This window comes from Physcomitrium patens, chromosome 3 (assembly GCF_059467195.1).
Source record: "Physcomitrium patens ecotype Gransden chromosome 3, ASM5946719v1, whole genome shotgun sequence".
Classification (NCBI taxonomy): Eukaryota; Viridiplantae; Streptophyta; class Bryopsida; order Funariales; family Funariaceae; genus Physcomitrium; species Physcomitrium patens.
The window spans coordinates 8,146,773-8,161,553 of record NC_143412.1 but is presented as its reverse complement, the minus strand read 5'-3'; the positions used below and the strand labels follow the sequence as shown (position 1 = coordinate 8,161,553).

Genomic DNA, 14,781 nt, shown 5'->3' with positions numbered 1-14,781 from the left:
TATTCGATAGTTTATTCCATTGTTCTGATACACATTGTTTGGATTTGTTAGTCTGCTATGGATTTGTTTTCCATTGAATTGTGAAATGTGACGACTGAAGTCATGGATAGTTTTCTGATGTTGAAGGTGGTGGGCTCTAAGTTAGTGGAGATTGAGATAGGTGCAATGAAGGCCACAGTTTATTTGAACACAAAAAATAATGATGAAAAAACAAACAACAAATATATATATATATATATATATATGAACCTAAATCACTTATTTATAATAACTTGCTGAAATTTTAGTAAGTCTTGACAATCTGACAACATTGTATTGTTGTTTTTAATCTTTGCAAAGCAAAAACGTAATTGAAGATTGGTTTGTCATTGAAATGCCATGTTTTCAATAAATTGAACATTCTCATTGCTGATAGAAAACACTCTCAAAAAATGTTGTAAAATCATACAATCTTATTACTTCACACTTGTATGTATGTATGTATGTATGTATGTATATATATATATATATACATATATATATGAAAACAACATCTCAAAAAAATACAAATATATAAACACATATGTGTATATGTATCTATGAGTCATGCATGATTTACTTCATTGGTAATGCAATTATATCAATGTTGGTAATATTTCCTTAAAAGAATATTTACGATATCAAAATGACAAATTGGACTTATGAGTGACATAAATGATTTTCCTATTTAAAGTATTGTCATTTTTTAAATGACCACAAAGAAAAAAATTATTTGGAATTATTAATAAGAAATCACGAATCATTAAAGATGGTTAAAGCATTAAGATATTAAGATTCCAAAACTCTTTCTGCAATAAATAATCCTTTAGAGGATTATTTTATTTCTTTCTTTACTGGTAGAATTCCATAGATAAACAATCTGTAGACATGTTTGTGGGCATGTAGTGAACATCCCATCTCTTAGTCTCAATGTGGACACCCTCACTTTCTAATGGTGAAATCATGTGGGTTCATCTTGTAGAACAAGCTTGGGATACAGAAGCAGCACCAGTAGGCGTCAAATTAGTGGGGAAGAACACACCTAATCCCCCTTTTATGAAAATTAGGTTAATTAACTTAGAAAACAAAATCCAGTGAAAAGTTTCCAGTTCTCTCCGTCGCAGTTTAACACCGACCAGTTTGGATTGGCTTTTGGTTGTCTCTCGTTCTATCTTCACGTTGCATGGCAAGTTCACCAGTTCAAGCAAAATTCATAGCGAGGGAATTTTTGGAGGGTCAAGTTTGTTAGTGCCCTTTGCAAATCGCCGCGTATTCACCGACTCATTTGCTGATCCCACCACCTCCCCCGAATAGGTGGATTCGGAGCCTGAATCTCTGGTGTTGGCCGGATTGGAGTTTTAGTTGGGCTATGGCGGATTGCTGCCCGTCTCCACTGGTTTGAGGTCATGGCGCTGTGCCATCTCGGTGTTCGTTTTCCTCCTCAAATCTGCTTTGCGGCTGCTCTGCCTCGTGTGAGTCGCTACTCAACTATCTCTGGTAGTTCTGCGTCCTTGACTTGGAGTTTTGAAAGTTTTTGCGGCGTGTCGCGAAGTACTCCTCACCGTGAATTTGGACGAAAACGGGTGGGAGGATTGAGCAAAGTGAGGCAGGCCGTTGTGCGAGCGGGAATGCTGGAAGACGTTGCGAACACGAAGATTCCTACTACTAGTGGTGATAGGGAGATTCTGGCATTTGTGGCGAAGCCATCGAAGGTCAATGGAAAGCTTCCTGTGGTGATCCTTGTGCACGAATTCTATGGCTTGACTCCTGAAATTTGCGGGTAAAACTCCACGATTACTCCAATTACGATATGGTAGGGTTAGCTTTCGCTTGGTCCTACAGTTCTGCGAATGGAAGCGGACAATCTTGAGAGAGAATCTGAGGTCTGTGGGTTTAGGTTCCAGGAATCAGAGTAGAAGGCCCTCTTTACCAATTCTTGTATCCCACCACTGATCGCTGATGGCCTCAAACTAAGTATTTGCATTTCTCTTCAAGTGCCATCTTTCCGTCATGTCTAAAGACACTTCACCATTTCCTTCACCCTCCTCTTTTCCTTGCTTTGGATGTACTCAAGCTCTCATGCGTATTGCTCAGTATCTAGATTTTTTGGGGGAATCAGAATAGCGAATCAAACTTGAGTTAGCTGTGCTTGGACTGAATGAAATGGAATGTGCAGGAAGGCGGATGCAATAGCCAAGGAGGTGGGATGCATAGTTATAGCTCCCGATACCTACAGGGGAGAAAGCACCAGATTCATTCCCAAAGCCATATACTTGGCTCTTGGTACGCCCCAGGTGTCATCTCCTTCCTTATTCGCTGAGGGCTTTTTCAAATCCAAATGGAATCCCCACGCGCGGTTAAGTAGCCGCAGTTTTATTTTACACTTTTCAATTTTGGTTACAACAAATCTTCTATCAAAAAGGCCTAATTAGTAATACTTTGTGATGTCAATGCATCTACAAATGTGTTAGAAAGGGCAGATGTGAACTTGGAGTCCTTGGAAATGTTATAGTTTGACATCACTAAGCGCTTCGCATTCAGCTTCTGGTTTAGTACAAAATTCTAACCCAGCTTTGTGTTTATTTGTGAACTACAGAAGCGTGTTGATGCCGACATTGATGAGGTTCTGGCTTGGGCTTCAACATTATCAGATGCTGACACTAGCCGGGTACGCACCTAATCTGGACAAATTTTGCCTTTCATTCAAAGAGTCAAGCAGAAACTTGGATAATTATTTTGGACGAAACTGATGGCAAGATTTTACCATCCACTATGTTCGTTAATCTGTAGTGTTTATTCAAAATATACTTGAATTGTCGAAAAAATCCATCATTGCTTTGTTGGTGTGCATGCCGTAGGTACCATGTCACGATGTTGTGCTTATCTGCAGGTCGGCCTCGTAGGATTTTGCTACGGAGGTGGCAAGGCGTTGGCATATAGTACCAAGTACAAAGAAGCAAAAGCAACCGTTGTTATCTATGGCAAACCTGTAAGCATTCACGCCCAGGATGCCTTTGCACGTAGATCTTTGGAAAGACGAGATGTGATAAGCTGTGAAAGAATATGGCAGAAAAGTGTGGTGAAATTGTGGCTGAGTTATTCGATAAACTTAGTGGTTCTTGATCCAGTGAAGACTTCGATTCACCCAATAGCAATGTTGCACATGCAGATTCTGGACAGTGACTTGCTAAAAAACATCTACGGCTGTGTCCTTGGCATATTTGGTGATCAAGACTCCCAATTCCCTGCGAGTATGGTAAGAAATGCTTTTCTTTTTTTTCTTTTTTTTGAGATGCAGGAATGGCTAAATCTTTTATTCAGTAAGCTTGGAAGTTTATTAAAACAAGCCTCATGAGATTACTATATATTTCATGTGAAAATGCTCTGTTCTACATTGATTTAGTCTAGTAAGCTCTAGATTGAGTATAAGACTACTTTGTCACGCCACTCGTCTCGTGTTGCTTGCTGTGATGAGTATAATCAGGTGACGAGCTTTCGAGAGGCATTGGACAAAGCTGAAGTGCAAAACACAATTAGCATATACAAAGACCAGGGTCATGCTTTTTGGACCAACATGGATCAGGTATTGTTACTCAGTACGGCAAATTATTTCCCACTTGGCAATGAAAGACCATTGATGGAAGTTGTCATTCCAAACATGATCGAGTCGTGATTTCGCTGGTTTATTCCCTTGAGAGTCCCGCCAAGTAGACCACAAAATATTCATTAATCTCCGTTTCTTCGAGGGCCGGAATAGGTAAGCTCACCACTCATACTGTTTCTCTCTTTTCTGTTTTTTTATTTCATCAGGTTCTCTCAGATGGACCCCAAAGAAAAGCTTGGATTGAAGTTACTAGTTTCCTGAAAGACACGCTACTTGTTGAAGATAAGCATTTAAATGACTCTGCGAAGGAAGCTGAGGAGACGTGCACTGAGGGCAGAATCAGCAATTTGAAGCCTAGTGACGGGGTGGTGATAGTAGATCACGGATCTCGCCGTGCTCAGTCAAATGAGATGCTGCATTTATTTGTAGATCTTTACAAGCAGAAAACAGGGCACCCCATAGTTGAGGCTGCTCACATGGAACTGGCAGAACCATCTATCTCGCATGCGTTTGATCGATGTGTGGAGCAAGGTGCGGAACGTGTCATCATCTGCCCCTATTTCTTTTTTCCAGGTCGCCACTGGGACAGAGATATTCCGGCACTGTCGGCCAAGGCAGCTGAGAAACACGTCGACGTCCCTTACGTTGTAACTGCGCCTATCGGACTTCACGAACTTATGGTCCAGGTACTCGTAGATCGAATGGAATATTGTTTGAGCCGAGTAGCTGGGAATGTTGAAGAGTGTGATATGTGCAGGGGAACTGGGCGGTGCCAACAACTTGCCGCAAATTTAAGTCAGACAACTACAAGTTCTGCCGGTGCTTGAGATCAGTAGCACTTGTCAAGCTCTTACTCTGGGACTAGATTTAACTTGTGTCTAAATTTTGCCCTCCTAATCATGACAAACCAAGAGCTTCAATACAGAGCTTGACAGTTTCGTTACAGAATTTCTTGTGGCGTAGCGCCAGGCTTTGGTCGTGTTGAATCATTGTAACGAAGTGGTTTTCGTACAGTACCAGCACAGATCTTAGCACAAGTCAGGGTAGTTGATGTATGGATACACGTGGGGACTTGGCACAGTTGCTTTATATGCAACTTCCTCACCTTCCTGAGATTTCGTTAACTTCAAAATCAAAAAAAATTCCCGGCTACAAAACATTTGGGCTTCTGAAAAATGAGAATCTCGATGCTTTCAATGAGCAACTAAAGGATATTCAGTCCGACTGTGCACATTGGTTGGTTGGTCGGAACGCAGCCGTCGGCAGCTGCCAAGTCGTACATCTGGGTTGGACTTCTTGAACCATTTCATTCGCAGTAAGCATCCAACCACGCTTTTTGGAATATGCAACGCAATGCTGAAGCTGCTGGAGATATAATTACTAGGTTATGACATTCATTACAACAAAGTATTTAGTGATCAAAAAGAAGAGAAGTTTCTTTGTGTTGTTACTTATCTGGTTAAGTACATAGGCGTGGTTGGCTATAGTTTTAAAATGGCAAAAATACGCTAGGTCTAGGAATACATAACACTTCGCTTAAGGCTTTTTTACACTGCCTGAGTGTTGAGATGTCACCCCGGACTTCATACTTAGCTCGTTAACGCCCTGGTTTGCTTTGAATGTCTCCACAGCCCTGTTAAATGTGGTCGACACATGCTGGTTCATGGCCATGAGATCATTCAGGGCATCCTTCAAGACGTCTCGTGCAGGTACACCTGCAGGTTAAACCAGTGGCAAGTTTGAAGTAACCCTCGCGGGAATGTGCCAACCAAAATTATCTATCCACAACCTTTTATCGGACGAAATTCACACCTTACCATTTACAGATGACTCACACCTAAAAAAAACTTCCACCTCGGGAGATTTAATTATTATACCAGAAAGACCTACTGACTTGAGAGCATTTCCGGAGTTCACTACCACTATGATTTCTCAAGTCTCATGAGTGACAACTATGGCTCACCAGTAGTTTGAACTCGAACATTGATGCGAGTCTCGGATGGGTGGGGAACACTATAGCCACAGAAAGCTACACGAGGACTGCAAAAGTTGACCAAAAACATGCCAACATAAGTTCAAATACACTCCAGTTTAGATTAAACTACCCTATTGGAGTTACATAAGTATCTTTGTTGAAACCTGATGCAAAATCACACAATAACGCACTACCATTTATAGATACAATCAAATATGCACTAAAAGTGAATAGACTCAATACTAGAAACCCACTCCGTATGTATCATTCAGGAATATGACTCAATGAAAAATCTGAATTAAATTGAACATCAAGAGAAATAAATAAATAAATAAATCCAGTGTCACTAAGTGAAAGGACACTAGGACAGCTTACTCCTTGTTGAGCACGAATCGAAGCGAATTTCCAAGCGTGTGGTCCTCGTCCGAGATAGAAAACGTAGCGTTTCGAGGATCAGTTTCCGACCCCAGTTCCATCGTAGCCGCCATTCCTCCACTACCACACCTCAACCCCCAGACTTCTCAAGCGCCACCTCTTTATCCAATTCCCGCTACACTCTGCGCGCATCATGGATTCAATAACCACGTCACGAAGCATCGCAGAGGATCATCAAGCACATTCCACAACCAACACCTTATGACCTGAAAGCAGTCTTTCACAAACAGTCTCAACTTCATGAGAGAAACAAGCTGGTCCTAAAACCCTATCTTGCAAAACACCACATATCAACTGCTTCTTGAGTTCACATTCGAGCCCAACTAGAACACGAAACCATACTCGACAGAGTACAGTGACACCCACTCGAAGCTCAATGCGAGGCTTGCGATGCACTCGGAGCCGATGTCCACCAATTGAGTCACAATCCGAACCCAGCGATTGCTAACGTCAAGTACCTCCAAAAACAACTACCAAGACTACCAAGACTAAGTTGAAACTGAACAAAACAAACTGAGAGTGAGGGATCAGGAGGTGCAAAATTGAGAGTCTCGCAAAACCTCTACAATCGACGAGGATTCACGGTTGTAGTGCAATTCGGTGGCAGAAGAAACCCTTCCGAAGACGAGCGTTAAATCCTAAATCCTAAACCCTATCATCCAGTGAATGACCCAACTACCACTGCTTCCACGAAACTACCTATTTTGGCACCCCTGTTTTCACTTCGGACATGTTTAAAAATCTACATATTTTTTGATTTTTGAAATCTACCAGTTGGGGCCACAGAATTCACAAAGAAAAAAAAATTAACTTAGGTCCATTAGAATATGCTTTTGATGGTATTGTGCACAGTTTGTGATTACTATATATTTTTGAAGTTCTGAAAAATAATAATTGGTTGAGAGCACTTTTATATATATATATATATATATATATATATTTATTGTGGAAAATATATGGTATTATACCTTGATGCATGATGTGAAGAGTTTAGATGTAATTAATTTGTTGATGAAAATACAATCAACTTCTGTAGTTTTGTAAACTATGCTTTGATATCTATGTGCAAATTAAAATTTTAGAAATTGTGTTACGTGATTAAAAAGAAATTGAATTATGTGATTAAAAAGAAATTGAATTATATAATTTTTATGTAACAATATTAAAGAAATAGATGGTTAGTAATTTTTGTTATATTGTAAATTGAATAATAATACTAAATAGGGAAAACGACAAACAATATAATAAAAAAAAAAAATTGCATACATCTTATTTAGTAGAAACGACTGAATCATGTTACAATGTTATTGTATGTTTTTTAAATATTAGCAATTTTGAAGCAATCATGTGTCACTTCTAAATTAAGGACGAGATTGCAAATTCTAATTGAGAAATGTTACGTTAATTCAAAAAATATATGTTAAAGGATAAAGTATCTTAAATTTTTTAAAAAAAATAAATTCATACATATAATATATTTTTTTAAATATTTCATTTTTTAAAATTTCATATTATTTTTTTGATAGTATGTTGTCAATGTCAATAACACAAAAATATATCTACAAATATCTTTATATGTAGAATTTTAGATACAAAATATTAAAAAAATTGCTAATTTAAACCCAAGCATTCCACACTAATGAGAGACCAATAAAATTTAAAAACTAACGCTTTCATTAAAAAAAATTAAAAAATAGATCAAGCTCCAAATCTTAAACATTATATATAGAAACTAAAACCTAAAAATTAGACATTAGTGCACTATTCGTAATTTCTTGTGTGTGCTGTAAAGGAAAGTCAATATGGCACCTAGACTACGATGTTATAATACCTCATCTCCCGAATTAATGTTGATCTTTGGAGTCATATTTGGAATTATTGGAAACTAAATTTACTTAAAAAGAATTAATTAACCCAACCCATTGTAAGCTTCAACTTATCTGCACTGATAGGACATTTTAAGTTTATTTTTCATAAGTAACACATATAATCTTCAATAGTTGCATAACGCCATTATCTATTTCATGCGCTGGTGTTCTTGATCAGAGCAGTGTAGACTTCAAAAACAATGCACCAGGTACTTGCTTAAACAAAAGGATGAAACTACCATGATTTTACATCAAGAGTGAGTGATAACAATACAACAGGGGCGAGCATTTTTTTGAACACCCATAATGTTAGAGCATTTCAGTCACTGCAAATGGCAACAGTGGTGCACTAAGAAAATCAATCCATGAATTGTTGGAACCACACATGAAACTATACAAAATAAGCATAGCAATTCCTAGTCTTCCACACAAAGTATTACATGTTCGCAGAGGAGCGCATTCCAAATATGTAGATGACCATCCTGAGAAAATAATCAGAAGATCACACATAGAACCATATTAATGTTATTTGCAACCTCATAAACACATGTAACCACTCAGTTCGGATCAAAAGTGAAGAAAGTCGAAAGAATCAGTGTGATTCCTATGGAGAACTCGATGAAACTTAGGAATGAGAAGCTGCAAAATCGTTGTTTTTATTACTTCGATCACTTGGTTTTGTTCTTCGAGTCCAAAACAGAATCATTGGAGAGTTGAGGAAGGTCAGCTCCAAGTCTCTCCTGCGTCTTTGCTACCGTAGTCATCAGGGTTTCTGCCTTCTTGTTCCACTCATCCTCGAGCTGCACTGTGGCTTGATCTCCTAATTGGTCCACGAATTCAACCGCAGCTTGCTCCTGTAACATGACGAGTATGCTGAGGTCACCATTACAAAACAAGTCGCATAGAGCTTCTTATCTCTTCTGAATGAAACCAAAAAAAGCACAGAAGCTAGATACTCAGGATAGAAAGAGGAAGAACTAGTGTGCTATGACAACTCAAGCCAATGCTCGCAAAACTTTAAGCCGAGTAGGACGCACATTGTCGGTTGACGTAGCTAAGAAAAAAAGCTGTCAAAGATTTTTTTTAAATAACGTTTTCATGCTTCAAAATAACAAATAGGTAGGAGGAAAAAAAGTACCGCAGCAGTCAAGCTCTCTTTTAATTGTGTCATCTGTGACACAATTGCATGTACCTCTTGAAGAGCAGCTTCCTCGCGAAATTTTTCTTGTGCTAACCGGGCTTCCTGGAGCTACACCCATATCTTACTCAGCGCTAGCCCTAAAGACTGAGATCTTAGGTCTCAACTACTATGTGTAATTCTAACAATTTGAAAAAAATATAAAAAGAAAAGAAAAGCAAAGGAAAGAAAACTTCTCGGATATCAAATTGTGGGTTTTAATTTCCAGATGTTGGCATAGAATACACTATCAAAGTGACGAAATTCCAACATTTATTCAAAGACATGACAACTGGAGTAGAGACCAATAATACTTTGGCAAGCTGTGCATTGATGGCAAGAGTGCGTCGGCGGATTGAATCGTCAGAAGGAAGGTCCCTCATCACACGGAAAAGTTCTCGCACTCGGGATACAATCCTAAAGACCATTTTGTAACAAACTTGTAAGTGTCCTTTTCTCACAAATTATAATAATGGTGAACTCCCGTGTCACAGGCAAAATGATCGGCAGAAGAGGCACCTCCGCTTGAGATTCTTTCGAAACCCTACGCAAAAGACGTCAATGCGAGACTGTCATTGAAAGGTTCCAGGAATTTATAACTGAACCCAGAGCTGCTCATAGTAAACAGGGGCTAGTCACTAGAGCGCAACAAACGTTCCGCACAAACCCAAAACCACGCGATAGCATTCTTCATCGACAGATCACAGCGCAATTACCACTAGCTCAAGTATCTCAGAGCATGGTCTGAGAACCACAAACAAGGCCAGCGAACAACAAATTCACAAACTCCTGCGCGCACACCCGAAACCCACACAGGATTCACGAAATGCGGCAACCAATCGCAAACACCATCCCAAAAAATCCTACATTAGAGCCATAGCCCCTGCAAAAAAACTACAAAATTAGCACCCCACTGGGAAGATCTCTCCTTTCCTACAAAACAACCTCCTCTTCAACGACACCCCGTTTCTTACTTCCATAACAAGAGATTGCTCTCACTCACAAGAGATCAGAAGAAACTCCAGAGCTCCCACGAGAGAACTTCCCCTCAAACATACCTCGTACTTCGACCTTCTCTTGCAAAACTGCCGAAGCACCGATTCCAAATCGCAGCAAAGCACACAAAGTGTGGCCTTCACTTCACTTCCTTTGTTGTAAGATGTTGTTGTGAAGGCATTCAAATTGTTGCGATTCTATGCCAAACTTCAAAACAGAATGGGACTGCCTTATACTGATGCATGGTGCATTCTCAAGACAACCTGACGTCGACTCTTGTGAACTAGACTTTCGTTTTGTTTGTATGACGGAGGAGGTTTTATTGAGAGTTACAGGGTTTAGGGTTATCAAAATATCTTATTTTGTAGTAGTTTTAAATGATAAATACATTTGTATTACACACTTTGACAATAATCTTATGTCATACTAGTCATAAAAGAACCAAATCTATTTTAGCTAAAAGCCACATCATGATACACATTCATAAACTAAAGCGGCTTTAAAATATGTTCATGTGTTGTTTACATAGTCACTTGAACACGACGACCATTGCAAATATTTGTGGTTTGCAGTGCTGTTTATTTAAGAAATTAAAAATTTTATTTCTAAATTCAAATGTAAAACATTGTATTGCTGAAGTTGTGATCGACAACCACACACAATTATGCTTTTGATCTACTAAATTGACAAATTAATGAAATGATAGGGTGCTTTCATGAGCTTCAGGAGGAAAAGGAAAGATCCACGCAGGGTGAGAATGATTCCAATTCCAGCTCTTTTTCTTGGTTCTAGTCTCCGAACTGGGTGTGATCCATTTTGTGTACAAATCAGACCCAGTCACTCTTTGACCCTTCTCATCCGGGAGCCAGGTTTTAGGGCACAGGGCTTACAGGATGTATTACAGAATCTGGTGCATGTGTACCTCGCTTAATTTGTAAAGTCTGTGGACGATAAACTTAGATACTTTTTTAATATTGTAATGTAATTACTACAGTACCACCTGTTCACACTGTCTGCCCCTGGTGCTCCGGGTTGCTTTTCATCCTCGGCACGTCCTTCAAAAACAAAATAAGACTCTAGCTTAACATCTGCGTCACAAACTTAAAGAACTAAAAAAGGGGTGAAACCGCTTCCTGTAGTATTGTATTAATAGGCGATTGCAAGTTGAAATGGCCTAGAACCAGCAATCCTTGCCATCATTATATTTGCACTCTTCGGGTGCTTGCATTCCAAGGTCTCTTCATCTCCGATATGTCTTCGGCTCTGCTGGCGCTGCTCTGATCGTGAATAAGGCGAGGTTACTTCATGAGCTTTGCATCTTCTCAGTCGGTGAGTGAATTGTGAGGTGTCCAGATTATGTGTTGCTTGCAAGTGTCCTCGCTGGTACCAGAGTTTGCAGCTGACGATCGATGACTGTCTGAACGGCGATGAGATCTCGTGCCGCTGGATGCTGTGTCTCCTGTGGAACTCGTCTGCCGCTTGCTCGCTGAACTGACTGATCGGTTGGAGCTTCGTTAATACGAGTGAGTCCTGAGGGGTGTACCGAATCTGTAGGTTGCATCATTCGACGGTGCTTTACACTTTTCACACTGTGAATGTCGTCTTTTGATTTGTGCGAACACCACAGAGTTTGATGGCAATGGTTGAGCCACACACAAGTTTTGATTGGCAGGGTCGATGGACACCCGTTTGAAGAGCTCATCACTATATCGCTTGAACTCAATTTCGTGTGCTTCTGAGGCAGACCAGACCTCGTGGACTTGCTGATCGGGAACGTGGATTTCATGAGCTTTGCATCTTTTCAGTCGGTGTGTGAATTGTGAGGTGTCCAGATTATGTGTTGCTTGCAAGTGTCCTCGCTGGTACCAGAGTTTGCAGCTGACGATCGATGACTGTCTGAACGGCGATGAGATCTCGTGCCGCTGGATGCTGTGTCTCCTGTGGAACTCGTCTGCCGCTTGCTCGCTGAACTGACTGATCGGTTGGAGCTTCGTTGATACGAGTGAGTCGTGAGGGGTGTACCGAATCTGTAGGTTGCATCATTCGACGGTGCTTTACACTTTTCACACTGTGAATGTCGTCTTTTGATTTGTGCGAACACCACAGAGTTTGATGGCAATGGTTGAGCCACACACAAGTTTTGATTGGCAGGGTCGATGGACACGCGTTTGAAGAGCTCATCACTATATCGCTTGAACTCAATTTCGTGTGCTTCTAAGGCAGACCAGACCTCGTAGACTTGCTGATCGGGAACGTGGATTTCATGAGCTTTGCATCTTTTCAGTCGGTGTGTGAATTGTGAGGTGTCCAGATTATGTGTTGCTTGCAAGTGTCCTCGCTGGTACCAGAGTTTGCAGCTGACGATCGATGACTGTCTGAACGGCGATGAGATCTCGTGCCGCTGGATGCTGTGTCTCCTGTGGAACTCGTCTGCCGCTTGCTCGCTGAACTGACTGATCGGTTGGAGCTTCGTTAATACGAGTGAGTCCTGAGGGGTGTACCGAATCTGTAGGTTGCATCATTCGACGGTGCTTTACACTTTTCACACTGTGAATGTCGTCTTTTGATTTGTGCGAACACCACAGAGTTTGATGGCCATGGTTGAGCCACACACAAGTTTTGATTGGCAGGGTCGATGGACACGCGTTTGAAGAGCTCATCACTATATCGCTTGAACTCAATTTCGTGTGCTTCTGAGGCAGACCAGACCTCGTGGACTTGCTGATCGGGAACGTGGATTTCATGTAGGTGTGGCCATGACGACTGAGCACGTCCCTCACTACTACGAAGGTTGGTTACTGGGAGTGGTTGCGAGCAGTAACCGATGTGCGGCGGACATGTTCGAAGCCATTGCCCGTGTCATTCGGCGTTGCAGTGTAAGCTTGGCTGTTGCTTTGGGGAAAATGCTACGTTGGAGACATCATTTGCCTCCAGCGCCGTCTGCCAGGATGTGGGATATCGACGCGGGTTTGCACGGTCCTGCTCTCAAGAGGTCAGAGATGGGCGAAATATTTCCACCCCTTTTGTTCGAGGATAGATAGTTCGTTGGGAACGAAAATTCAACGCCTATGAGAATGTGCAATCGACGTTTGCACTGTACCGACACCGCACCGCAACACCCAAACTGTTTTTAGCATGATGGTTCTATATCTGTTTTAAATAACTTATAATCGGGAGAATTATAAATTATGAAGTGATCTTCGTCTGTTAAGCAGAAGAATAAACTGGAATATTACACAAATGTTTTAACAGACTTAAGTATGATATATGTTGTACGATTGCACAACCTGAATCAGTAAATATATGATTTTTTTTATAATTTTTATCTTTGGTGTTCATGTGGTTGTTGATATTAAGGAGGGAGGAAAATCTCTGAAGAAACTAGTCCCACAAACTGCAAGTCTGATCCTTTATATGCAAGTTTGTTTGAATAAGTTTATGCACAAGTGCTGTTGTTTTAATCATCTGACTGTTTACTATGTTATGAGTAGGATGGTGAGCCAGTAGGATAGTACACCATAAAACATAGATAAATTAATACACACGTACATATATACATACACACAAGTTCCTGGATCTCTGAGTCTAGATACGTTATTTGCGGTGGATTGTTCCGTATTTTCATGCGTTTTCTCAGTGTGGGCTTTAGCAACGGATCTCTAACTCAAGTTCAGCTAAGGTTGTTCGTAATCGTATGGCTCTAAGCGTGGGCTTTCCCGGCCAAATAATATATTTTTTTCCTTACATGGAGCCACCCCACCCGTGGCCTTGCATTATGGCAAAAACTAGCAGCATATATGGCTTCCGGAGGCGCTGCGCTCTCGTATTGCTTATCGTGGTAACTTTTGTAAGCGAATGAGTCATTCAATTTCAAAATAAACAACGTTTTCTCAGTATTTTGTAATTTTACTGTTTTTTTTCCTTGATTTATGTGTATTTCTTATCATGTTTATTCGATTATTACTACATAAAACTTCAGATGCAATTGATTCGTTTTATTCATGTTTTTGTTTTTTAACTCGGTTTTACAATCTAAAAAACGTAGTATTTGAAAAGAATTTACAAGTGATTTTGGCATGTTCCATTTTTATCTGTATATGAGAAAATTCGAGGCCAATGTGTTTTTGATTAATTTGGACTTGTTGAATTGAATCATTTACATGAAGTAGAGAATGAGAAGTCTTCATACTTCCAGTTTTACTCTATTATTTTTCTATGGACCTATCTACTTCCAGTTTAATTATAGTTTGTTTATGATTTTTGAAAACTCTAGAACACATGTTGTACACCATGTGTTCTAGATAAAATTATAATTATTTTAAAATTGTATCTAAGTGTTGATTATGACTAATGTTTTTTCTATACATGACATGCTAATTTTGTTTTTTTAAATTGTTAGAAATATACTTTGTAAGTACTTAAATGATACACACTATACAAAACTTATAGTATAATTATTATTATTGCAACAATCTACAAAAAATTCAAATTTACCTAGACGTTTTTAACAATTAAAAATGGCATGGTTTTTTACGAAGTTTATATTATTTAATACAATAGACAATTGTCTCCCTAAAATTAAGTTAGGAATTACACTATATCTCAATTATACTAAGTCTTAGGTCCAAGGTTCTAATTTTCTTTAGTGAAATATGTATTGAAAAAAAAGACTTGTGCCAAGACTTAGAGTTGCTATGAGACTAGAAGT

At 39.7% G+C, this 14,781-nt stretch overlaps 3 protein-coding genes and 1 long non-coding RNA gene across 12 annotated transcripts; 2 read left to right on the top strand and 2 right to left on the bottom strand.

Moving 5' to 3' along the window:
* The first annotated feature begins 929 nt into the window (after positions 1–929).
* LOC112280373 (uncharacterized) lies at positions 930–4,781 on the top strand. Its single transcript, XM_024515806.3, has 7 exons — positions 930–1,798; positions 2,195–2,312; positions 2,615–2,686; positions 2,909–3,007; positions 3,188–3,274; positions 3,503–3,601; positions 3,829–4,781. The coding sequence occupies exons 1-7, from the start codon at positions 1,425–1,427 to the stop codon at positions 4,447–4,449; spliced, it is 1,470 nt and encodes a 489-aa protein (XP_024371574.1). The 5' UTR covers positions 930–1,424; the 3' UTR covers positions 4,450–4,781.
* Positions 4,782–5,032: 251 nt separating this feature from the next.
* Positions 5,033–6,627, bottom strand: LOC112280374 (uncharacterized). Of its 3 annotated transcripts, none has more exons than XM_024515808.3 (4): positions 6,375–6,627; positions 5,973–6,154; positions 5,586–5,662; positions 5,033–5,337 (listed from the first exon to the last, which is right to left on the bottom strand). In XM_024515808.3, the coding sequence occupies exons 2-4, from the start codon at positions 6,083–6,085 to the stop codon at positions 5,159–5,161; spliced, it is 369 nt and encodes a 122-aa protein (XP_024371576.1). In that variant the 5' UTR covers positions 6,086–6,154; positions 6,375–6,627; the 3' UTR covers positions 5,033–5,158. The 3 variants fall into 3 exon arrangements, with proteins under 3 accessions (XP_024371576.1, XP_024371575.1, XP_024371577.1); XM_024515807.3 differs by having other exon boundaries at positions 6,399–6,627; XM_024515809.3 differs by having other exon boundaries at positions 6,593–6,627.
* A 1,665-nt stretch (positions 6,628–8,292) lies between these two features.
* LOC112279560 (uncharacterized) lies at positions 8,293–10,556 on the bottom strand. 7 transcript variants are annotated; one of them, XM_090248671.1, is made up of 5 exons: positions 10,136–10,287; positions 9,794–9,866; positions 9,392–9,621; positions 9,039–9,149; positions 8,293–8,754 (listed from the first exon to the last, which is right to left on the bottom strand). In XM_090248671.1, exons 3-5 carry the CDS (start codon positions 9,503–9,505, stop codon positions 8,569–8,571), a joined length of 411 nt encoding a protein of 136 aa, XP_090104797.1. In that variant the 5' UTR covers positions 9,506–9,621; positions 9,794–9,866; positions 10,136–10,287; the 3' UTR covers positions 8,293–8,568. The 7 variants fall into 7 exon arrangements, with proteins under 7 accessions (XP_090104797.1, XP_090104798.1, XP_024369899.1 ...); XM_090248672.1 differs by having other exon boundaries at positions 9,794–9,960; positions 10,136–10,270; XM_024514131.3 differs by having other exon boundaries at positions 9,383–9,621; positions 10,136–10,267.
* Positions 10,557–11,255: 699 nt separating this feature from the next.
* Positions 11,256–13,361, top strand: LOC149989492 (uncharacterized). The gene is made up of 2 exons (XR_016502384.1): positions 11,256–11,402; positions 12,822–13,361. It is a non-coding gene; the product is annotated as an uncharacterized LOC149989492 (long non-coding RNA).
* The last annotated feature ends 1,420 nt before the right edge of the window (positions 13,362–14,781 follow it).